The following is a 22710-nucleotide window of genomic DNA, read 5'->3' as shown; positions in this document are numbered from 1 at the left end:
CAATTTTTGGACTGTTTTAGTAAGCAGAGGCTCCAAATTTCAGCATTCTAGCTAATGAGTCCTGCTTTGTAGGAATAACGTGCAGTGCCATAGAATTTCCTGGATTAGACATCTTAAACATTTCAAGTTCGTAGCCATGTGCAGTATTTCCAAAATTTCATTATGTGAACAACAAAAATATGAGTTTGTTAATTGTAACATGTCAAGCCCTTTTAATAGATGACAGAAATTAACATACACTGGTTAGGATATCTTCCCATCATTACATTCTACATTCTCCATCCATAAATAAATAAAAAAATCCGTATTTATAGTAAACAGAAGGCCGCACAATATATTTCAAGTAGTCAGAGAGAATGAAGATCTATTTCTTAATGTAACTAGCCTGCATCAGATTGGCTTGGAAATAAGCTGAGCCATGCCCCGAAAAAGAAAATCAGGAAATGGCTCGGTTCATTTATGAGTCAATACAAATTTGACCTTCCCTCTTATTTGAAAGTCAGGGATCGCTTGAAAGCCTCCCAGAGTCCTGGCTATCTTATGACAGCCACACAAAGCATTTGACATAAATAGTCTGCACAGATGAAAACTGCTGGTGATGGGGAAAAGCATCCACCCTGCTAGAGGACTCTTGAGGAAAGATGGTCCTTGGTGGGTGGCAAGCTCCTACCCGCAAGCACTTTTAACAGCTGTAGCTGTCAAAATTAGCCAAGGATTTTGGAGGCCTTTCCAGTCCTTGACTAATCCCAATGTTTTTGGTTTAGGTTCCCTATGGGGTTTCTCCTAACTGTGCAAAGATGTAATTCTAGGGCTTGAAGGCTGGTTGAGTACCGGGGTGGTAGGATGGGGCAATTATGCCAGAAGAAGAACTGTGGGGTGTTTGCACTGATTGCCTCTTTTCTGATGAGAACGTTGTTGTTGTTTAGTCGTTTAGTTGTGTCCGACTCTTCGTGACCCCATGGACCAGAGCACGCCAGGCACTTCTGTCTTCCACTGCCTCCTGCAGTTTGGTCAGACTCATGTTTGTAGCTTCGAGAACACTGTCCAGCCATCTCGTTCTCTGTCGTCCCCTTCTCCTTGTGACCTCTATCTTTCCCAACATCAGGGTCTTTTCCAGGGAGTCTTCTCTTCTCATGAGGTGGCCAAAGTATTGGAGCCTCAGCTTCACGATCTGTCCTTCCAGTGAGCACTCAGGGCTAATTTGCTTAAGAATGGATGTGTTTGATCTTCTTGCAGTCCATGGGACTCTCAAGAGCACCATAATTCAAAAGCATCAATTCTTCGGCGATCAGCCTTCTTTATGGTCCAGCTCTCACTTCCATACATCACTACTGGGAAAACCATAGCTTTAACTATACGGACCTTTGTTGGCAAGGTGATGTCTCTGCTTTTGAGAACGTTACAAGTCCCTAAAGCTCATGTCTAAACGTGTGCCAAGGCAGCTACGCAAAAGCTCTAAATTCATCTTTTTTATTTAAATGTATTTATAAAATGCTTAGTATTTTTAAATTTTCTAAATAGTGTACAGGAGTGTGTGTGTGTGTATAATATATCTATATCTATATCTATCTATCTATCTATCTATGAATATCTAATAAATCAGAGCTTTAAAAACCCTTTCAAATACAAGTGCTATAGGTCTCCTTATAGGAAAAGGCTAGGTGGAAAGTAATGTTCACTTTGCTTCATACAAGCCCTATATGAATGAGCTTAAAAGCTAAACTAACAATGATAGGATGACAAACGTGTATTTTTTTTGAAAATGAATTGTGTTCCTTTAGTAAAAATAATTGCTTGTAGCTCTAGGTTCAATTGGTATGGTGAAGAAGCAAACTGATTTAAAAAGGCGTGGATGAAGAGCCACTCAAGATAAAACTGTTTCTACAAAATAATACGTATATTTATTGCAGGTAATGGATAAATGTGCTTTTGTGCCCATTTTGCTAACAACCCCATCTTATTGTACAGCAAGACAGGACAAGCTGTAGGAAGCTGCTAGCATTCTACTCTATCAGATTTACAAGCAGACAGTTAATTAATAAAATAAGAAGTAGATGTAAAAATCTCATTTAAAGAGACAATTGCTGTAATTGATCAGCTTTTCTCATGCTCAAGAGCTGGAGGATCAAAAAGATTAATGGGACACTTATCACCTGCAAACCACATCAACTATTAGACATCTGACAAAAAGAGCTAAGCAGAAGGCATTATAGCCAAAGCACCCACAATTAGCATGATCTACTACACTGCAAGGCCCAGATTCAGGTAGGTAGCCGTGTTGGTCTGACGCAGACGAAATAAATTTAAAAATTAAAAAATTGTCCTGTAGCACCTTAGAGACCAACTAAGTTTGTTCTGGGTAGAAGCTTTCGTGTGTATGGTGCTTCCTATTCTAGTCTGAACTCTTCTCACTTCTGCCCCTTTAGTTTCTGCCAAAGCAAGGAAGAGAAAAGTCCGAACACTCCCCACCAACTGCCTAGTAGTGGGAAGGACCTTGCCTTGATTACTATTAAATATTTTAATATAATTTTTTTATTTAAAAATAGGTAATTTAAATGTTCATTATAGATCACTTGGGAAGGATCTGTATCCTCAAAAATGAGATACAAACTAACAGTACAGTGGTACCTCGGGTTACAGACGCTTCAGGTTACATACGCTTCAGGTTACAGACTCTGCTAACCCAGAAATAGTACCTCGGGTTAAAAACTTTGCTTCAGGATGAGAACAGAAATTGCGCGGCAGCAGCGGGAGGCCCCATTAGCTAAAGTGGTACCTCAGGTTAAGAACAGTTTCAGGTTAAGGACGGACCTCCAGAACGAATTAAGTTCTTAAGCTGAGGTACCACTGTAATACATAAATAAAATTGCCTGCTAATGGCAGAATGACCTGTATTAACTCTGAACTGGGGGGGGGGGGGAATGCTGCTCTCCAATGCTGCTTTTTTATGCAATGTGGCATCTGAAGAGCTTTCTGTTACCAAAGTGCTCAGCCCCTTGACTCCAGAAGTTTTGCCCTACCGGCTCTGGCCTTTGCAAAAGCACGAAGGAAGCAAACCTTGACACAGATTGGCTACCCTCCCTAACGTGAGATAAATTCACTATTGACTCAGAGGAGCCCAGAGTGCTGGATATTGTTGAAAAACGCCCTGGGTTGCCCCTGCAGCCCCTGAACTCTGAATGTCCACCGGTCTGCTTAGTTCTGGAAAAGGCATTTCCCTTCTTCTCCAGTGAGCTTCAGCGACATATATCTAATGATATATGCACACTAATCTTTTAGCGTAACACAGCAAGAAGCATGAGACATCGTAGAGCTAATCTATGTATTGATTTACACACTATGTACAAACAAAGGATTCATGGCATCCTTTCCAGCTCCGAGAGAAGAACAGACAGAAGTAAACGCAAAAGTACAGTACAATAGCTAATAAAGCGGAAGAGATAACTGTCTTCCATTCCCAAACTCTTCCCAGACAGGCATGTGATTTACACCAATCTCTTCTGCAGCATTGGAGGTGTGAAATACTAACAGATATATGGTAATGCCTAACTATACCTGATCTATTTGCCAACTGCCAACATGAACATACACTTCTATCTGGTCATTAATTACCCTGGCAAGATACATGTGTCCTTTCCAGTTGGGAGTGTCCCAAAGGTAACCTTATCAACAGCTATTTGAAGATCCTCCACCTTTGCAGCACAAGAAACTCCACAGGTATCCAACCACAGGAGTCAACTCCTAGGGGCTGAGGTCCCTTGCCCCCCTCAATAAAATATGTGAGAGGGCCAGTCCTCCCCCCAGTTGATGGACACTGCCATTCAAATGGTATGTGTGTACCATGACTGGTAGTCAGTTTTTGGGCGGGACTTACCTGGGCCTCCCCAATATTTTATTCAAGTTGGCACCACCCACCCATGTTGTGCTTGGCACTCAAGTCCAAATGTGGAAAAGGTTTAAGGAACCTTGCCTTTATTAGCTCATGAATCTCATATTGCCTGATCATTCTCTTACCTCTAAGTGCTTAACATACTATCTTTTTTCTTTAAAATAGCCTTTCCTTTCCCTAGCCCCAGCCTCAGTCTATTTGTCTCAGGTAAACCATCTCTTCAGGAAACAAGTCTTAATTGCTTGTTCTCAATATACCATGTAGTGCAGCCCACTATACTGAGTCACCTAGAAATTCAGGTCACTGCTTGACCTCCTTGGCACTTTCAGGGCCAGCTGCTCCAATCCCAGCTAGTTTACATCATTGCCTCTTATGCGCCACTCTCCTGCCTCTCCTCCATGTTAGTCAAGAACACTGAGGAGATACAAGTGTTATGTTCTTCCTTGAGGTAATCTGGTTTTAGAAATATATCAGGCGTTTGTTTATGGGATGTGACCTTTTAAATCATAATGGCTTGGAGTCAGGTTTATTTGAAAGATCGCCTACTTTGACATGTAGCTATCCAAACCTTGAGATCTTCCAAGAGAGTCCATTCCACTGTTGAACAGCTCTTATAGTCAGAAAGTTCTTACTGATACTTAGTCAGAATCTCCTTTCTTGTAACTTGAAGTCATTGGCTCAGGTCCTACCCTCAGGAGCTGGAGAAAACAAGCTTGCTCCATCTTCCATGGGGAACTGGGTTCGTGTCTCCGCTGCTCCACATGCAGCTGCTGGGTGACCTTGGGCCAGTCACACTTCTTTGAAGTCTCTCAGCCCCACTCACCTCACAGAGTGTTTGTTGTGGGGGAGGAAGGGAAAGGAGAATGTTAGCCGCTTTGAGACTCCTTAAAGGGAGTGAAAGGCGGGATATCAAATCCAAACTCTTCTTCTTCTTCTTCTTCCATGTGACAGTTCTTTAGATATTTGAAGATGGCTATCATAGCTCCTCTCTGTCTCCTCTTTTCCATGCTAAACTGCTCAGCCATTCCTCATAAGACTTGCTTTTCAGACCTTTCATCATCTTGGTTACCCTCCTCTGCACAAATTCCAGCTTGGGTGATATACACATATAGTTTCATAATGAATCTTTATCTAGGATAATTTCACCCCATGAAATTCCCAGAGTTTGTCTCAGCAATGTCTCCTTCATGACCTACATCTAACCCTGTTCAGATTGTATTGAATAATTGATACCTCATAACAAGAAGGATAACATGACATGTACTTCAGAGACAGCTGGGCACAGACTGCTACAATCCAAAACACAGAACATTTAGAAGTATTTAGGTCAGGATTTCTTTTAAAAGGCATTTCAAGAGCTTAGAGCTTTCTTTGAACATCAAGGCATAATAACTGTCTTTTGGTTTTCTCTGTCACACAGATATCATCTACTCCAATACAAGTTCCTTAGCAGTTTCCAGTTAGATGAATCAATGAAGCTAAAAACTAGGGATGAATGAATATACTCCGTTCATGTAAGACCCATTTGAGTTCAATGCAGTTTGGGTTCCATTGGAGTTTACAATTGCAGACCAAGTCCACCTCTCAGCCAATCCCACTTGCCTGCCTCCTTACTTACAACTAGTCTAAGATCTGGTATTGGCTGGCATCTTCCTCCTCCTTAGTCTCAATGTTGCTTCTGTAGAACTTGAAAGCATAGAAGAAGATAGGGAGTAAACTAGAATAAGTGGCTCTGCCTGTTATTGAACCCAGCTCCACATACTGTTGGGCTCTATGCCTTCTGCCCTACCTGCCCCAATGGGTACCAGCCACCCTACTGTAGAGAGAACAGAATGTGTTCCAATTAATCACCAGTAAGGGGGTTATTCTGGTGATCCCCCCCCCGCCCCCAAGAATGTCTGACCTTATAAGTTTCCTCGTACAGTGGTACCTCTGGTTAAGAAGTTAATTCGTTCCGGAGCTCTGTTCTTAACCTGAAACTGTTCTTAACATGAGGTACCACTTTAGCTAATGGGACCTCCTGCTGCTGCCTCGCCGCTGGAGCACGATTTCTGTTCTCATCCTGAAGTAAAGTTCTTAACCCGAGGTACTACTTCTGGGTTAGCGGAGTCTGTAACCTGAAGCTTCTGTAACCCGAGGTACCACTGTATTAGTCTGAGACCACAATTTCTTGCTATGATGGACACTACCTTACAAACAAGATATTGAAGTTCAGAATAACCTGCTGATTTAAAATAAAAAGATACAAATTATAAGACATAAATAAAAAGACACATTATCTTTCAGATTTTAGATATGTCTGTTTATTCAAGTATCAGATGCAACTGCACTACAATGGATTGTTGAGATCTGCTACTATGCACTGCAGATAAAGATTTTTCTGTCTCTAACTGGACATGGGACAATGCTTGAAGCAGATTGTGCTGCGACCAAAATGACCCCCCCAAATCCTGTGGTAACAGCTGCTGCTTAGTTCCTCCTGTGTAGCGCTTCTTTCTCCCGCCCCAATCTCTCTTGTCAAACTGTATCTTCTGCCAAACAGCATGGAAATTGTCAAGACCCTGAGCACTGCCTCCACTGGAAGGCAAGCATGTTAATGTCTATTGTGAGCATCTCTTTAACCTTTCACCATTCACATTCAATCATTCCCTGAACCTGACTGCAGGCATACTTATGTAATGCGGCACCTCTTCAGGTATATTTAACTAAACAAGATTTTTTGTATAGGAAGCATTCAGTATTCTAGAGAGTACAGAGGCTGGAAAGCCACATTCAGGTATGCCATTTCAGCACACATCTCTTATGTCAGCATCAAGTAACACAATGAAAAGCCCTGCAGAGCATATGCATCAAATTCCATTGAGCTATAGAGAATGCACACAGTAAGCAGAATCCACGTTGTTTCTGCTTATGACAGAACTAGTACTGTATGCAATTGAAAAAATATATCCCTGCTGTGAAATTTATAATAAAATTTAATTTATGGATTTCTTTTACATTATCAGCTTCTACTGCAAGTGCTCGAGAAGGCCTATTTCAATATATCTCTATATAAAAGTTAACTGAGATAATTAGCAAAGACGAGCAGATACTCAGTTACTTCATTAACTGCCTGGTGGCAATGAATTCTCAAGTGTAACTGGCTAACTTTTTTCCAGTCCCTGTGAAAAGTGAGAGAATGGGTGGTAAAATGTGTAAAGTGATGGATGGGGGAGGAATCAAAATTTCACATATACAAGCATAGGATCTGAACTGGTGGTAATTGACTGTCATGGACCGTTTGGGTGCAGAGGAATGGTGGCTACAGGTAGGGGTTAGTGAGAGGAGAGTTTAACCACGATCCTAGTTGGGACAACACACAAAGCTGAACCTTGGTCTAGCTTCCAAGGACAGAGTAGAACAAAGCAGCTGCAATCTCCTCTTTGGGAGCCAACAAGTTTGCACTAAGCCACAGTTTGGCTCAGTGTTACATGTGAAGATGGCCAATGCATCGACACCAGATAGCATATATGAATTACGTTGGAACTGAAAAATTGGTCGAGATGTCATAATTGCAAGCTCTACTTCTTTAAAAGAATTAACAATAATGATAAAGTATTACCTTCTATTAGAAGCTCTTGTCCGTGACTGCCCAGCAGAGTACGAGACAGGAAAGGGGCAAAATCCACAAAGATTTCCCGAAGGAGTGGGGCCACTTTTTCCAAAGCTCTTTCAAGCTTTGCAGTGATGCTGTTGAAAACAAAGTACATTGTGTCTAGAAATACAAGCAACGCAAGATATCACACAACTTATTGATGCTTCCCAGAATTTGAGGAATGTACGTATCCAGTTAAAATCAATGGGTCTACACTAAGTATTACTTAGCTAGATATCACCCACAGTAATTAAAATAATTTAAGCTAATACAGGAACACAGGTATCACCAAAGTGACAAAACCTCCTGCATCTTAATATGTTATATATACTAAATAAATCAGAATTTATCATTTTCTGTTCTCCTCAAAAGAGATAATATATGGATAAATTAAAATATGTCTGTCCTTCATACTGATGCATTTATACCATATAAGCATTTTAAAGTTTAATCCATTTTGTGTGTGAGTGTTAAACTTTATTCGGGAAAACACTCTACCTTAGTCATGATTTCTTTGAAATTAGTCCTCCCAAGTTCAGTTGCACCCATTTCATGTTAAATCGTACTCGGGATTGCAGCCTTGATTTTCTTAAGGCACTTGACTAAATGCTGGGCTTTTCTTTAGCATGTGCTCAGGAGTGTGCAGTTAAGTTGGCTATTTATGCTAAAGTAAAGCAGTACCAGATTGGGGAAGTGCATGTAGACCATCCCCATCAGAGGTATTTTTGTTTTAGCAGTCAAAAGACCCAAAAACCTAGCCATGGCCAGCATTTTGCATCTTGTGCCAGACACAAACATATCAGACATTGACCATTTCAACTTGTCAATCAGGTTTCTTTTTAAACATCAACAACACCACCTCAGGCAGTGCTATTTTTAAAGAAGAGTTTGCGATGGTTTATTAACTTGTTCAAATGTTTAAATCCCACAGTTTCTAATGTACAAATTAACTTAATTTTGCATTCTTTACAAGTGACATGACAAAGCTATTACAACTGTCCCATTCAAACATTGGGTCATCAATTATTGCTTCATTTATGAAGTGTATACACCGTATGTCCAGTTTCTAGTCTGATGTCCTTGCAAATCACAGCCAAAAAGTACTTTATTTTTGTAAGACATATGAACTTAGGAAGGAATGTAGAAAGTGCCTTATACCAAATCAGACCATTGGTCCATCTAGCTCAGTTCTGTCGACACTGAAAGGCGGTAGCTCTCTGGGATTTCTGGCAGGGGTCATTTCCAGCCTTATATGGATATACCAGGGTTTGACTCTGGGAACACCTGCATACAAAGGAGATGCTCTTCTTCTGAGCTACAGGTCTTCCCCATACTGTATTGTCTCTACCCACTCTCCCCCCCCCCCATTGCTATGAATTGTACAAATATTACCAAACACTAAAGAGGAAGAAGCAAAGAGTAGTTAAGGAAAACACCATTTCATTAATTTTAAAGTTTATTTCCTCTTTTCCATGTGTTCTAGGCAGATTACAAATATATATAGTATAACAAAATGAATACAATCATTCATAAGGTTAATAAAACATGGCATGAACTGCTTCTTTAAATAGATAATGTTAACCAACTTGGAGATGGACATATTTGGGCTTCTTTTCATTATTTTGTTCGTTTAGATAACAAATAAATGGAAATAATTTATTAATAATGGCAAAATAGCCACTGCTAGGTACATCCCGTATGCTTTTAACTCAATAAAAAGGAAAGCAACTTTAAATTACCACTACCTATTAACAGTGATGCAGATAGGGCTGAACTTTGTGGCTGAAGGTGAGGCCCCAAATGCCTGGCTAGAGAGCAACAGATGAGGAGACAATGATGGCAAACAGACCCAGTGTCAACATGAGCACCTAAAGGGGTCCCAATAACACTGTTAAGTTGAGAGTCTGAAGTTAACTAGTTGCACCACTTCCCATAAGCTATCTACTATAAATTCAAAGCCCTTTGACTTGTTTTTATGATGTAGCAGGTCACAGAAACTATGTATGCTTAGGACAGCTAAAGCAGAACTACAGATGATATACATTTGTAGTTGGAGCTGACAGGCTCTCTGGTCATCTTTGCAGAACCACAAGTTTGCAAAACCACCCAGGACTGGCCTAGACAGTTAAAAAACTGTATAAGGTTGTTCTGTTAATATCTGAACTGTCCTGGATCCCCAGTGGCCAAGTTTTCACATGCTTTTGGGACTGGAAATTTATTTTTACCTTGAATATAGGAGCTCATCACAACTGGATAGTTTTTGGTGCATTTGTGAAACCCTAACATAAAAACAAAATAAAACAACTATTGCATATTTAAGAATCAGAAATAGATGTGAGAGCATTGTATCTACCAAAGGCCAGACTGCATTCCACCCAGGGAGGGGGGGTGTAATCCATGTGGCAACCACAGTAGGTTCAGGAAGACTGGTTTGGGATGCAAAGCTATCAAGATGTTATCAGGAACTGCTGACCATTACCCCATGTGGTGAGCCATGTAACTGCAGTCTCTCCAGGTTTGAGGCCTTGTAAAAATAAGCCCAGAACTTGTATAGCCCATAGTCTCTGTTAGTAGGCAGTTCTAGTAGTAGAACATAGGACTAAATTCATTACTGAGCCAGGTCCCAGTGCAGTTGAGAATTCAAATGAGAGGACCAATCCACACCATAGGCTATCTATACTACTATTACTACTACTACTACTACTACTACTATTATTATTATTATTATTATTATTATTATTATTATTATTATACTGCCCTATACCCATAGATCTCAGGGCAAATCTACATATAGCAGGAGACAGGTTCAAGCCACCTCTCTTCCACTACAGTCATACCTCGGGATGAATACGCTTCAGGTTGAGTGTTTTCGGGTTGCACTCCGTGGCGACCCGGAAGTAACGGAACACGTTACTCCCGGGTTTCGCCGCTCACGCATGTGCAGACACTCAAAATGACGTCACGCGCATGCGTGGAAGCAGCAAAACGCGACCCGCACAGGCGCGTCTTACGTTCGCTTCAGGATGCGAACAGGGCTCTGGAACAGATCCTGTTCTCATCCAGAGGTACCACTGTACTGCAATGCCATATCAGAAAGAGCCTATTAATATGAGAACAGTCTCTTAAATATAAGCATTATCTATTTTTTTTATCATCCTACAGGACTCAGCTATTCCACTGCTTAGCAATAGTCATCCTTACAAGAACAATCTTTAAAACGGCTAAAGCATTGCTGGATTATAATGGTGAAATGCCTGCAGGCTCCTGCCTGCAACTCTGTTTTATAGCCCTCCTAGAAAAAGAGCATTATGAAGCAAATTGTGCAAAAACAATTCTCAGAAATTTCTGAGAGATAAGCCAGCCCCACTGCTTCTGCCTTTCAGACTTTTTAGTAAATCAGTGAAATCAGGGCTGTGATTAACATGGGAGTTATTTTGGCACCAGGTTATTGGAATCCATGGGATCCTAAGACTTGCTGTTTTCCCCTCTTTCCTGTACCTTTCTTTCCTGTTTCTGCCTCATTTTCAAGGCCTTGGGATCTCCACAGTTCTAAAGATCTACATTTTGTAACTTCATAATGCGAAAACTTTGCAAAGAGGCTATGCAGGCGCTTACGTTCAGGCTCTCATGAAGAATTCAGTGTATAGTAAACTTACAATAAAATGGCATACATGTCTATTGAGAAGCAAATCTCTTTGTATTCAATGGGGATTACTCCATGCGAGGTGGGTACAAGATTTCAGCCTTGGCTTTTTTTTTGAGTTTAGGATGGAAACGTTCATAGTGAAGGGGTCAGTACTGCTGCAAATAAAACATAACTTATACGCAGCCTACTATGTTCAAAGTCAATTTATAAAGGAGGGGTTCAAAATCAAATCATACTTTTAACACAATTAAATTATAATTTAACAGAATTAAATTTATTCTATTACATTTTTAAATCCTGTTAGCTATTCACAATGGTTTTGCCATTAGGAAAATGAAAGCAGGTTTTATTTTTTTTACTGTGCAATTAGGGAAAACACAGAATGTATGTTTTTCCTAAACATTTTGCCTGTAAAGGTAAACCTGAAAACTTTTTAAAAAATTAAATGGAGGCCCAGCTCCAGTGGCTACAGGCCTAAGCTAACTCCTCTTAGGAATCAATTCAACCTGGGAATAAGCTCAACTGAACACAAGTGGGGTTTACACACAATAATCAAGCCAGACTGAAGCCTTGGAGCTATACTAATCTGAAGGGGTGAGGTCCCAGAGAAAAATATTTTGCTTTATAGTACAAAGATATATTACTCTGGTTAAAGAAACGAATATTTGATGTGAGTTCCCTTTCGCATCTATTTTAGACCTCCTTCTGTCTCTTAACAACAATCAGGTGGAGAAGTGTAGGCTGAGAGTTGGTGACTGGGTCAAGGCAGGAAATGAGCAAAACAAGGATGAAAAAAGTGATTTTAAAATGTGGAACTGCAGGTGCTCAGAGTATTTTATTTTTGTTTATCAAGGTTGATAAATGTTTTGCAGGTGTTTTGCTGAGTTGCGAAACTACACACACGGAGTATTTTTGGTAGTCACAAGACATATTTTGTGGTACTTTATTTCAAGCATTCATTTTAGGGGGAACAGGGGCCCTATTTTGGGAAATAAACTAGGGGCCCCTAGCCACCTTGGACCAAGAGTATATTTTCTCTAACATAGTTCTACTGAGCATTTATTCTGATACAGCTTTCAAAACCTATCCTAAAGTTACCCCCCCAACCAATAATGCTCACTCAGTTGTTATAAAAACACATGGAAAGATAATAATAATAATAATAATAATAATTTATTTCTACCCCGCCCATCTGGCTGGGCTTCCCCAGCCACTCTGGGCAGCTTCCAAAAGAATATTAAAATACTGTGATACATCAAACATTAAAAGCTTCCCTAAAGAGGGCTGCCTTCAGATGTCTTGTAATATACATGGAATCAGGGCCACCCCACCAATTAGCCTCAGAGAGGCAGTTGCCTCATGGCATAGGCTGGAGACAGATCTGCCCCCAGGAGCACACTGCTCGCTGCCTCAGCAGCAGAGGAGGCAGAGGGGATGCTGGTGGAGGAAGAGGTGGGGGCGGCCCCATTTTCTGTTTTGCTTCAAGTGGCAAAATGTCCTAAGCCGGCCCTTCCTGGGATATCCAACTGAGTAAAGAGATATAAAGCTTGTATTCTTTGTGATTATTGGAATTTTCCCTTGGGAACAAATTAAAAGCATGTATATAAAACTGGCCATTACTGGAATTTTATCTTCCCGAAGAAGCGTTTTGTTTTCATTGTAACGTGCTCACAAAAGCAATGTCATTTTTACCAGAAGTGTCACAAAACAATGCAGAAGGGGAAAGATAAAGAATTATGCTGATTGCTGACTGGTTTTTTTCTTGGTTTGTGTGTGGTGTTCTCAATCTAAAAATGGCATTAATAAAAATAAATAAATATGAGAATTACGTACAACTTATCACGTAGGGAAGAGGGTTTTTAGCCCATGCAACATATATCTCTGGAGACATAGAAAAGGGGTTTAGCAATTGAGAGTTATAAATTGATTATTTTGCTATGTAAACTAAATGCAACTGTGCAGTATAGAGGCCATAGGAAGAGGAAAATCTTTAAAAAAATAAGGTTGTCTTAATATATACTTATGGAAAACCATGTTTTATGTAAAATCCAATGATATTTTGAATGGTGAAATAGAAGAAAATGTAAAGAAACATAGGGGAAACTTCTACTTATTAGCATTTTTAATCACAGAGGAAACACACTTCTGAAATTAATGCTTAAATAAATACAGTTCAACAATCACAAAGTGGGAATCAATAGACTATTCCCTAAGCAATATAGCTATTTCAATATCCAAGAGAGCCAGCCAGAAGACGACATTCCAAATGGACTATCAAAAAGCCTGTAACACAATCTTTGACTTGCTAATAACGGGCTTTTTTCTAGATTGATCAGTGAGCAAGGAGAAAATTAGGCACATAATCCGTTCATATTTTTTTTACAGTTATTTGACTAAGATGGATAGGCTTTATAAAATTTGATTGGCTATCAAGACACAGAAGAGCAGCTTGTAACAAACATAGTTTTACACACTGTATTATATTTCAATGGAAGCTGGCCATCTGCCCTGCAGTAACCCTTTTCTCACATTCAGTACACCTAAAAAAGATGCAAAATATATCAATCCCTTTGTACCATTTGCACTAAAATCCCCTCTGAAATCAGCCAGTTAGGATTTATTGGGAAAGGGGGGGGGGGAATACATTCTTTTCTATGATACAGTGCAATCTATGATACAGTTACAGAGCTCCTAAGGAAGGGTCATGTAGTCCAGCCCTCTGTACACCAAGGCAGGATTCTCTATATTGAGAAATGTACAATTGAGAAATTGTACTCTCTGATTACAATTACCCATCTATATTTTTTCTAGGCAACACGATCCATTTTAAATTGTCAGGAAGATCATCATAAATATTTAACCCTCCTGTGACCTAAGTCCATTGCCTCTTGTCCTGCTCTCAATAACAACTGACATTTATGACAACCAGCTTACATTTGAAGATAATATTAACCTACTTTATTTCCACCTATTTTTTGTCTCCAAGACATTATGGAGCAGATTTGGCCAAACTGGAATCTGCTAGTCACTTCCTTTGCACTGATAAGCACAAACATAAACTCCCAATTTCCACAGAATATTTTATACGCTTCATTTTTACCTTATTTATTTCTAAATTTATATACCAGTTTTCCATGAAAATATATGAAGGCAAATCTAGTTGTCTGAGAAAAAGGAGTAGGCTGGTTTCCGTTATGCATGGTCTAACTTTTTATTTTATAATGTTAAGAGTTCAATAGCCTTTAAAATGCCAAATTTAAAAAATGCAAATCAAAGGTTCTCAACTGGTAAATGTATAGCTATTCTATCTTGATTGTGAGTCTATATTTCTGCTTAAGGGCATGTAGGACATTTAGCTGGATGAAACAAAGATCTACCTAGCCCAGAACTCTGTTCAAGAATCCTTGTAACGGGAAGGTTCTAGGTGGTCCACTAGAAACTGCCAACCGGTCCACCTCCTTTATATTTATAAACTATACCTCATGTTTTCAGCTGAATCCTCTGGCATTGGTGCAACTGTCTGAACAGCAGGTAGGTTCTTACTGGTAGCACCATTCACAAAACTAGAGGACGACGATGACGATGACGATCCAGAATCCACTGCACCTATCCCCAAAATAGAGTACATTCAGTCTGAAAAACAATGCATCAACTTCACAGTAAATAAACATATTTTCGGAACATCGTAACTCAGGAACGATTGACTTATTATTCTTTTACAAATAGCTCATGAGACAAAAATTAAGCAGAAAAGCTTCCCCCAATGTAAGGTGCTGGGAACTAACCTATATTAATCATGCTTTAGTCACACTGAAATCAGTGGCTCTTAAACTAGTCAAAATTTCAGTGAGATTAAAGTCTGGATCCATCTGAATGTACTCAACCAGAAAGTACTCAAAAAAGTTTCATATGATTAAATCTATTTCCTTTCACATCCTGAGGTTAACATCCTGCTATATATATTTAAACTATTTCAAATTCCTCCCATAACAATGTAATGACTGCCAGGGGGGAAGGGAGACTCAATATCAAATTATTGTACTGAGGAGGAGCTAGTAAGGATAACTTAATCTACAAGAGTCTACAATACAAATGACAGGAAAGGGTTACATACATGGCTCAAAAATATTCACCTTCAAATACTATTTTCCAAACCAATTCCTGTTGTTTAAACATTCATCATGATTTAAATATTAAAATTAAAAATCCAGGTCTAAACTATTGTCATCCCCATATGACAATTCACTACTCTAACTCAGCAATACAATCTGATTTCTCATTAAAAAAAACAACCTACAAAACATTTTCAGTATCATACAAAACTAAGCAGAAAAGGGGAATTGGGGGACAGAAAATGTATCAAACAGTACAATCCTTTGCATGTTAACGCAATTTAAATTCTGCTGTAATCAACAGCAACACAACTTGCTACCAGGAAAGTGTGACTTGAACTGCATCCTAAATGACTAAAGTGAAATCTTCACTCTGCAGTAAATTGTTCAGTGCTATGTGCTGGTGGAAAGAAACCCCCCTAGGAAATATTATAAGCTGGGCAGCATCTGGATGTACTGAGAAAAGCTGCCTAGAACAGGCTAAAATTACTATGGACATTATTGTTGGCATATGTTTGCAACTGACATATAATACATACAAGGTAAATGAAAAGACATGAAGGAAAAGGATATAATTTACCCAAATGCAGCTAGCATAGAGCAAGCAATCATCCACAGCTATATTGAAATACGTGTACAGGGCCCTTGATTAACAATTATGTTATTAAACATCTGAAAACCCCATACAACAACATTTTCAGAATAGTTATTCCAGTAAATATTTCAAATGGGAAATGAGAGAAATGGTAGCAATTAACTCCCCCATATTTTTTTAATGAATGCCTATTCAGGTAGATTCAAGCACAAGACGACTTACACTAAATCAATAAAAAGTCAAGGACTCTGAGACTTCTTAGAGAAATTTGCAGGCAACCGGCACACTATAATACAATTAAATGTTTCCAGTGAGCCACAATATTTTTGTCCTTTTTCTACAATTGACTAAATTGTGTAGAAAATTTTGGGAGATCAGATGGATCCAATGTAAAATGCAGTATGTTTGCTTATCAAAATGGTTCAGCTGGAGATAATCTTGTGCCTGAGCAGGGTTAGAGAGTGAGAATGCTTAGAGGCACTTACTACAGAAGTACTTCAAACACAAAAAAGATACCAAAATTATACCAACAAAAATGAGCAGAAAGAAAAATACAAGATTCACAAAAATATCTAAGGACAATACCTGTTGTATTAATCATACTTTTTGGTGTAGCTCCTGTAGCAGCAAATATATTAGGTGTACTACTGGGTGGGAGTCCACCTCCAGCTGTGGCAGTTCCAACTGTGGTCACAGCTAGGCTTCCAGGAGGAGGTTTTTTCACTGGCACTACAACACTCCTGCAGAGGAAGAAATAAACACAAAATCAGAAAAGGTTACTGTGACAACTGTATCCCCCCTCAATCCCCTTTGTGGAAAAGGGCCAATTAATGTTTATGTTCTAGAACAGAGTAGTCGAACACACGGCCCAAGGGTCACATGTGGTCCCCAAGGCCTTTTTTGGCGGCCATCAACAATATTTGGTGCCCCCTCCAGTCCTCACACCGCTTTTACAAAGCTTGGTAAGCAAGGCACTAGGCTTTTGAGGTCCCCTGATAGGTCCTAGACTTCTCCGGCCTTCTTCCCAAAGTCAAGTTAGAGCTTCCCCAGCTTTGGGAAAGCAGTGTGAAGGCTGGAGGGGTTTTCCAAATTTTTGCCGTGGTCCTCACCCCACAATGAAGTGTGTGGCCAGGAGGTTCTGTGTCAAAGTACTCTTGCAGGCCACTTGGTATGGAAAGCTGGACTGCCCTGTTAAAGAGCAAGGGTGGGGAATGCTTTTCAGCCTGAGGGATATATTCTCTTGTGGCAACTTTCTGGGAGCAAAAGTAGCCAGAGCAATGGATGTGTACAGTAGGTTACATTCCAGTCACACACATGCCAGAGGTCTCTGCCCAACCACCCAAATCCATAGCTATCTATCCACCAACTAGGCAAATAAGAGACATTATCAAAGTTCAAAGGATTCTTCCAGCCAGGAAAAAGCATTGGCCATGGAGCATGAGGCATGTGGCCCATGAAGAGGATGTAACCTAGGGAAAGTCCAAGGACTAGATAGAGGACTCTGGAGGGCTGCATTCGGACCCTGGGCCAAAGGTCGCTCATCCCTAGTATAGTCACTACAATTTCTGACTCCAGGTTCAACCCCTTTTCCTGTAAGGACACATCATCCATCTTAATATATTCAATATCACACAACACACACACACAAGTGATGATTCATTTTCACTAGCTAATAAGAGAACTAGATTATCTGTATTAGAGTAAACATTTGTTGGAAATATAAATCAGTGACAAAATAAAAGATTTCAGGACAACTGTGCAGTATAAAGGTAAAGGTAAAGGGACCCCTGACCATTAGGTCCAGTCGTGGCCAACTCTGGGGTTGCGGCGCTCATCTTGCTTTATTGGCCGAGGGAGCCGGCGTACAGCTTCCAGGTCATGTGCCCAGCATGACTAAGCCGCTTCTGACGAACCAAAGCAGCGCACGGAAACGCCGTTTACCACCCGCCGGAGCGGTACATATTTATCTACTTGCACTTTGACGTGCTTTCGAATATAACATAAAGCTAAAAAAAAATACAAGAATTTGTGCAACAGGCAGAATATCCTACTGTGCATGTTTCAGTTTCAAAGTATAAAATAATCAAAATACAGCAAAGAGAAATTTAAGATTAGAAGTAGTATTTAAACTGAGTCGTTTAATTTTTTTAGATACAACAAAAAGCACACTTTTAGAGCAAATGATACTTTCAAGGGCCTGAACACACAAAGGCCACAATCCAAAGAGCCTATTTAGATGTTCAGGCAGGCTAGTGAATGCTTTAGAGTTTAAAATGCTATTGCTAAATGGCCAAAGGCAAACAGTTCATATGCTTGCTCATTACATATGTGGTCACGAATGTATGTAGAACAAAAGATTTAGTACTTTGAGCAATGAAAACCTTGCATAAAACACAAATATTTTCAGAATTAGTGTATTTTGAGTACTCTGAATGCAGTTAGCTTTTACATTAGATGTGTGAAAGTTACATGAAGTTCCCAGTTAAATTGTGAATGAACATTTCCCCCCCAAAAGGCAGTTATAGAATCTAGAGACTAAAATGAACACCATGAACAGTTTCTCCCCCTGCTTCTCCTGTTAATAAATCCCTGTAGTTTAAACACCACTTTGGAGGTTTAGTGGGAAAATGGGTGGAAGGGAAACTGCTTCCAAATAACACGTGCTCCATGTTGCTATGTTCTCTTTTAGGCAACCTGCTTCTTAAATTCACTGAAGTTTAAAAAGCAGCTTGGAAATCGTTGGTGCTGGGTTTATGGAAGAAACAACAACACACTGGTGTGTGTACTTTTAGCTCATGATCTACAAGTATATTTTTACATCTGCAATCTCTGTATTTTTTTTTAAAAAAGGTTACTTTAACAACAGAATGCTTTCAAGCAAGACATAGCCAACGCTGAGTAATATACCAGACCTCTTCTCTGTCAAAGACTAAAAAAAGAAGATTTTTTAAATGTATTTTTTTATTAAAGATTTCTTGGTTTACAAAAGTATGTAAACTCACTAAGTTTTTTTATAAAAAATTAGTAACTGTGACAATATATAGTATATGCATATTTGTTAATAATGTAGAGAAAAATATAAAAAGAGAATTCATTATGTTTACTCTAGAACAGTTGTAAGTCTAGAGCAACTTGTGCTTCTACAAATATGGTCCACACATTATTTTGATGTGATTTTAAGATGAGTCCAGACTCCAGAGCCAGAGAAATCTGTTTATATAGCTCATAATGTAATTACAACTACCTTAAGACAGATGAGGCAGAAGGCAACAATATATTGAAACTGATTGAAAAATGCAGTTGTCCAGAAGCACTTGTGGGGAAGAGGTCTCTGAAAAGCTGCTCAAAGCTTCAGAGTTTGAAGTGAAATTTTTGATGTTGTCACTCTCAATCTATTGAATGGCTGACGGACAATCAAACCCGTCTGGCTAGCTGGCAGCTCATTTTGCTGGCAGGTGGCAAACAATTAGACACACCAATTTGTGCCTCCTGATGACATTAAAGCATGAAACTAAGTTGTATGCAGGGCCTAGTGATTTGTGTGAAAGCATTTCAAAAATAATACTCTTTGCCGTGGCAACTCATTTCAGACTGCCACCTTCCATTATGGCTTTGAGTAGTGAAGACGACAGACTTGAGTTACGTGCAGTGCAAGGGCGCTTCTGTTCAATCCGTCATCAGCGCCCCCCGAGACCTCAATCCCTCCTTTCATCAATATCACCTCATCATTTACATTCGATAGTACTTGAACTGCTGAATACATTAACTACACAGAAGACCTATTCCGTAAGATACGCTGAAACATGTTTCTCTGCTTCTACATTTCCAATTCTGTGTACTTTAAAATGAATTATAATGTTCATAATGTTTCATAGGACAGCACTGTTAAGATTCTACCACTTCTGTTTCTTCAACATATTCCTTTCGTTATAATTTCTGTATGATTATGAGCACTTAATTTCTGTGTGATTTTGGACATTTAAACATTATTATTTTTTACAGTTTATTATTAAACTAAGCAACTGGAGGGAAAAACACCTGGTATTTAGATACTTTAATGCTCTAAAAAAAAAAAAATCCCTGTGGTGATTTGAAAATTTGCAAGAACCACCTCAATCCTGCAGAGATAGTGGTTTAGAATGCTAATAATGAGATTGTTAAGACGCTCTAGTGATATCAAAGCGGCTTGAATAAGCCCGTGGCCAGTAGCTGCATGCATAGTTTTGGAAAAATAAGTTTAGCATATTTCTTGTTAAACCAACACAGATGGTCATGTCAAACCCCTTTTTTTAGCATTGTAGGAACTAACTGTAGTAAGCAAACCTCATTTCCTCTATCACACATGTGGAGACTGAAAGCTTCCACTTTCAGTTTTGAGGAAACTGCAGTTTACCATTATGACCAAATTAGGGACACTCTAGTTTATTCTGTTTCTAGTTAACTGAGTCAAACACGTTTATGAAACCATGTGCTCAGTCCTGGTTTGTTGAACAGGGGATGGTGGAACACATTAGAGGTTACCCACTATGGTTTAGCATGATGTGTGAACTGGGCAATACCATACACAGTAGGAACTACAGCAATGAACTTTAAAAAGAAAACACATGATTTGCAAATACAGATCAACATGTATAATGAATTCTCTCCAAGTGCATTACGACTATTTTAACAAGTGTTTGAAGTTTCCTGTATACTTCCTTAAGTTTATAAATGATAATAATATTTCTAATTTTATTATTTGTACCCCACCCAAATGACTGTTTCCCCAGCCACTCTGGGAGGTGCATGTTTTAATTACACCTTCTCCCCTTCTCGTTACAATAACAGTTAACAACAGACGCATGTGAAGTGGTAAGGGTCCAGTGAATAAGGTTCTGATTGAAAGACTGCCCGATGCAAATGGTCTCAAAGCCAACTATGAAAAAATTAAGTGGCTGACACTGTGAAGACTGGGTAATTTGCCTTTGTATTTTTTGGCTCTTTTCTTTCACTTCTGTATTTCAGGATGAAAAGCTTTGTTTTATGTTGAGGAAAATTATAGCTTTATAAAGTAGATATGTTCATTGACTACTAATTAGACTTAGCTGTTAAAAGACACAATTCAATCCAGATACCTTTCCCATAAACAATAGGGACTGTTTATAGTAAGGCAGTGCATATAGATGTAAACCAGCTGTATTTTCACTGCACAGTCTTTATCAACATATTACAGACAATATATACGTTCAAGTGCCAATATGAATATATCCTAGTAAGTGAATCAATCATGCCATATACCTGTCAAAGGAGTGATACTGCATTGGGAGAATAGGCTGAGCTTCTCTCTTTAGTGCAGGATCAGGGTACGGAATAGGATCAGGCCCACATTCTGCAATTTCAACAGGGGCTGCCACCAGACTTTTCAATATTTCCTTGACATTTATGCCCTTGCTTTGGCTGATACTTGATATTGAGGATGCAGGTTTCAGAATTTCACTGGGGCTTTCTGTTAAACTTTCTTGAGATTTCTTCACCTCAGAAGACAAAGTAGACAATAGTTCACTCATAGCATCAGGACCTGTGCTTGTTTCTAAGTCTGTCCCGTTCAAGATACTGGGCATTTGCTCCTCTCCAATTCCAGAATCAGTATGAGGAATGGAGCTTTCCAGCTGAATATCTTCAACTGGTGTCGGAGTTTCTTTTTCTTTTATATTATCTGGAAATACAGCAGGAGTCTCTGCAAAACAAAATTATTTTCAAAAAAACTAAGCTTGAAAATTAGCATTCCTGTATCAATAATCTTTTTATCAATAGAGGACAAAACTCTAGGTGTGCTGGTAGAGGCACACCTAAGAGGCGCACCGTGATGAACCTGTTATGAAACTGAACTCCAGAGCCAGCCTAAGACATTTTGGTACCTCAGGTAAAAGACAGGATGGTGTGCCACAATCCTACATAGAGAAGCTGACTGGAATGAGAGTTAAATCTTCGTTTTACACTAGTAACAGGTTACTGTCCTCCACCACACTTGAGAGCAGCAAGGTAGTTATGGGGTTTTAAGATAGGCCACCTACCTGGCACACACAGTTCTGACCTCTAAATAAATGAAACAAATTCAGAGTCCAGGTAGCTACAACCTGCGTACTTGCTTCCTCTTTCAAAAAGAAGCCACTGAACAATTTCCCAATTCAAATTATCTATAGCATTCCAGAAACAGGAATTCTAGATCTTAGGAATAATATCATTCTCTACTGTTATATTTTCATTTTTTGAGCATACGGTAAAAGACAAACTATTTTTTTACATAATTATGTGAAAAATATAGATTCTGTCCTGATTCAAGAATACCAAACATTCCAAATGGCTTCCTACCATCCTAGCCACAGTTGCACAAGGAAATCGAAGATATGAGGACGCTCCATAACTGAGGACAGCCTAAATTATGAACCAGATAGTTTGCTAAGTAGATTATATGTAAACTAAGAGCTAAATATCCCAAATGTAAATATTACTTATTTGATTTCAGTCACATTTAGTTTTAAGAATGCTTAAAATCAAACATAATCAAAGAGCCCTATTTCCTGAAACTGGCAAACATATTCAGTAGCTAACATTTCAGCTTAATTCACTGCATTTCTATCCTCCCTCCCTCCAAAGAGATCAGTGTGGCATACATGGTGTTTCTCCTCATCCTCACAGCAACCCTGTGAGGCGAAGATATTTTACCTGGATCAAAGTCAACCAGTAACATTTGTGGCTGAATGAGTAGTTGAACCCAGGTTTTTCCACTCTTCAGTGCAATACTTACATCCCATTATTGTAATATGTAAACAACTTCAATGTACATTTTTTTAT

The 22710-nt window shown here is 39.2% G+C and overlaps 1 protein-coding gene across 6 annotated transcripts in view; it reads right to left on the bottom strand.

Moving 5' to 3' along the window:
- NBEA (neurobeachin) overlaps positions 1–22710 on the bottom strand; it is a 359299-nt gene that overhangs the window by 226732 nt on the left and 109857 nt on the right. For 4 of the 6 annotated variants that reach the window (XM_053386039.1, XM_053386041.1, XM_053386040.1 and 1 more), the window contains 4 exons: positions 21154–21592; positions 16462–16616; positions 14649–14775; positions 7491–7618 (listed from right to left, as the gene is read on the bottom strand). In XM_053386039.1, the coding sequence (XP_053242014.1) occupies positions 7491–7618; positions 14649–14775; positions 16462–16616; positions 21154–21592 (849 nt within the window). Of the gene's footprint in view, positions 1–7490; positions 7619–9748; positions 9803–14648; positions 14776–16461; positions 16617–21153; positions 21593–22710 lie in introns of all 6 variants that reach the window. The other 2 variants (XM_053386038.1, XM_053386036.1) reach the window with 1 other exon arrangement.

The sequence above is a fragment of the Podarcis raffonei genome, chromosome 4 (genome assembly GCF_027172205.1).
Source record: "Podarcis raffonei isolate rPodRaf1 chromosome 4, rPodRaf1.pri, whole genome shotgun sequence".
Lineage (NCBI taxonomy): Eukaryota > Metazoa > Chordata > Lepidosauria > Squamata > Lacertidae > Podarcis > Podarcis raffonei.
Note: the sequence above shows the minus strand (reverse complement) of the source record. Positions and strands in the feature narration are given on the sequence as shown.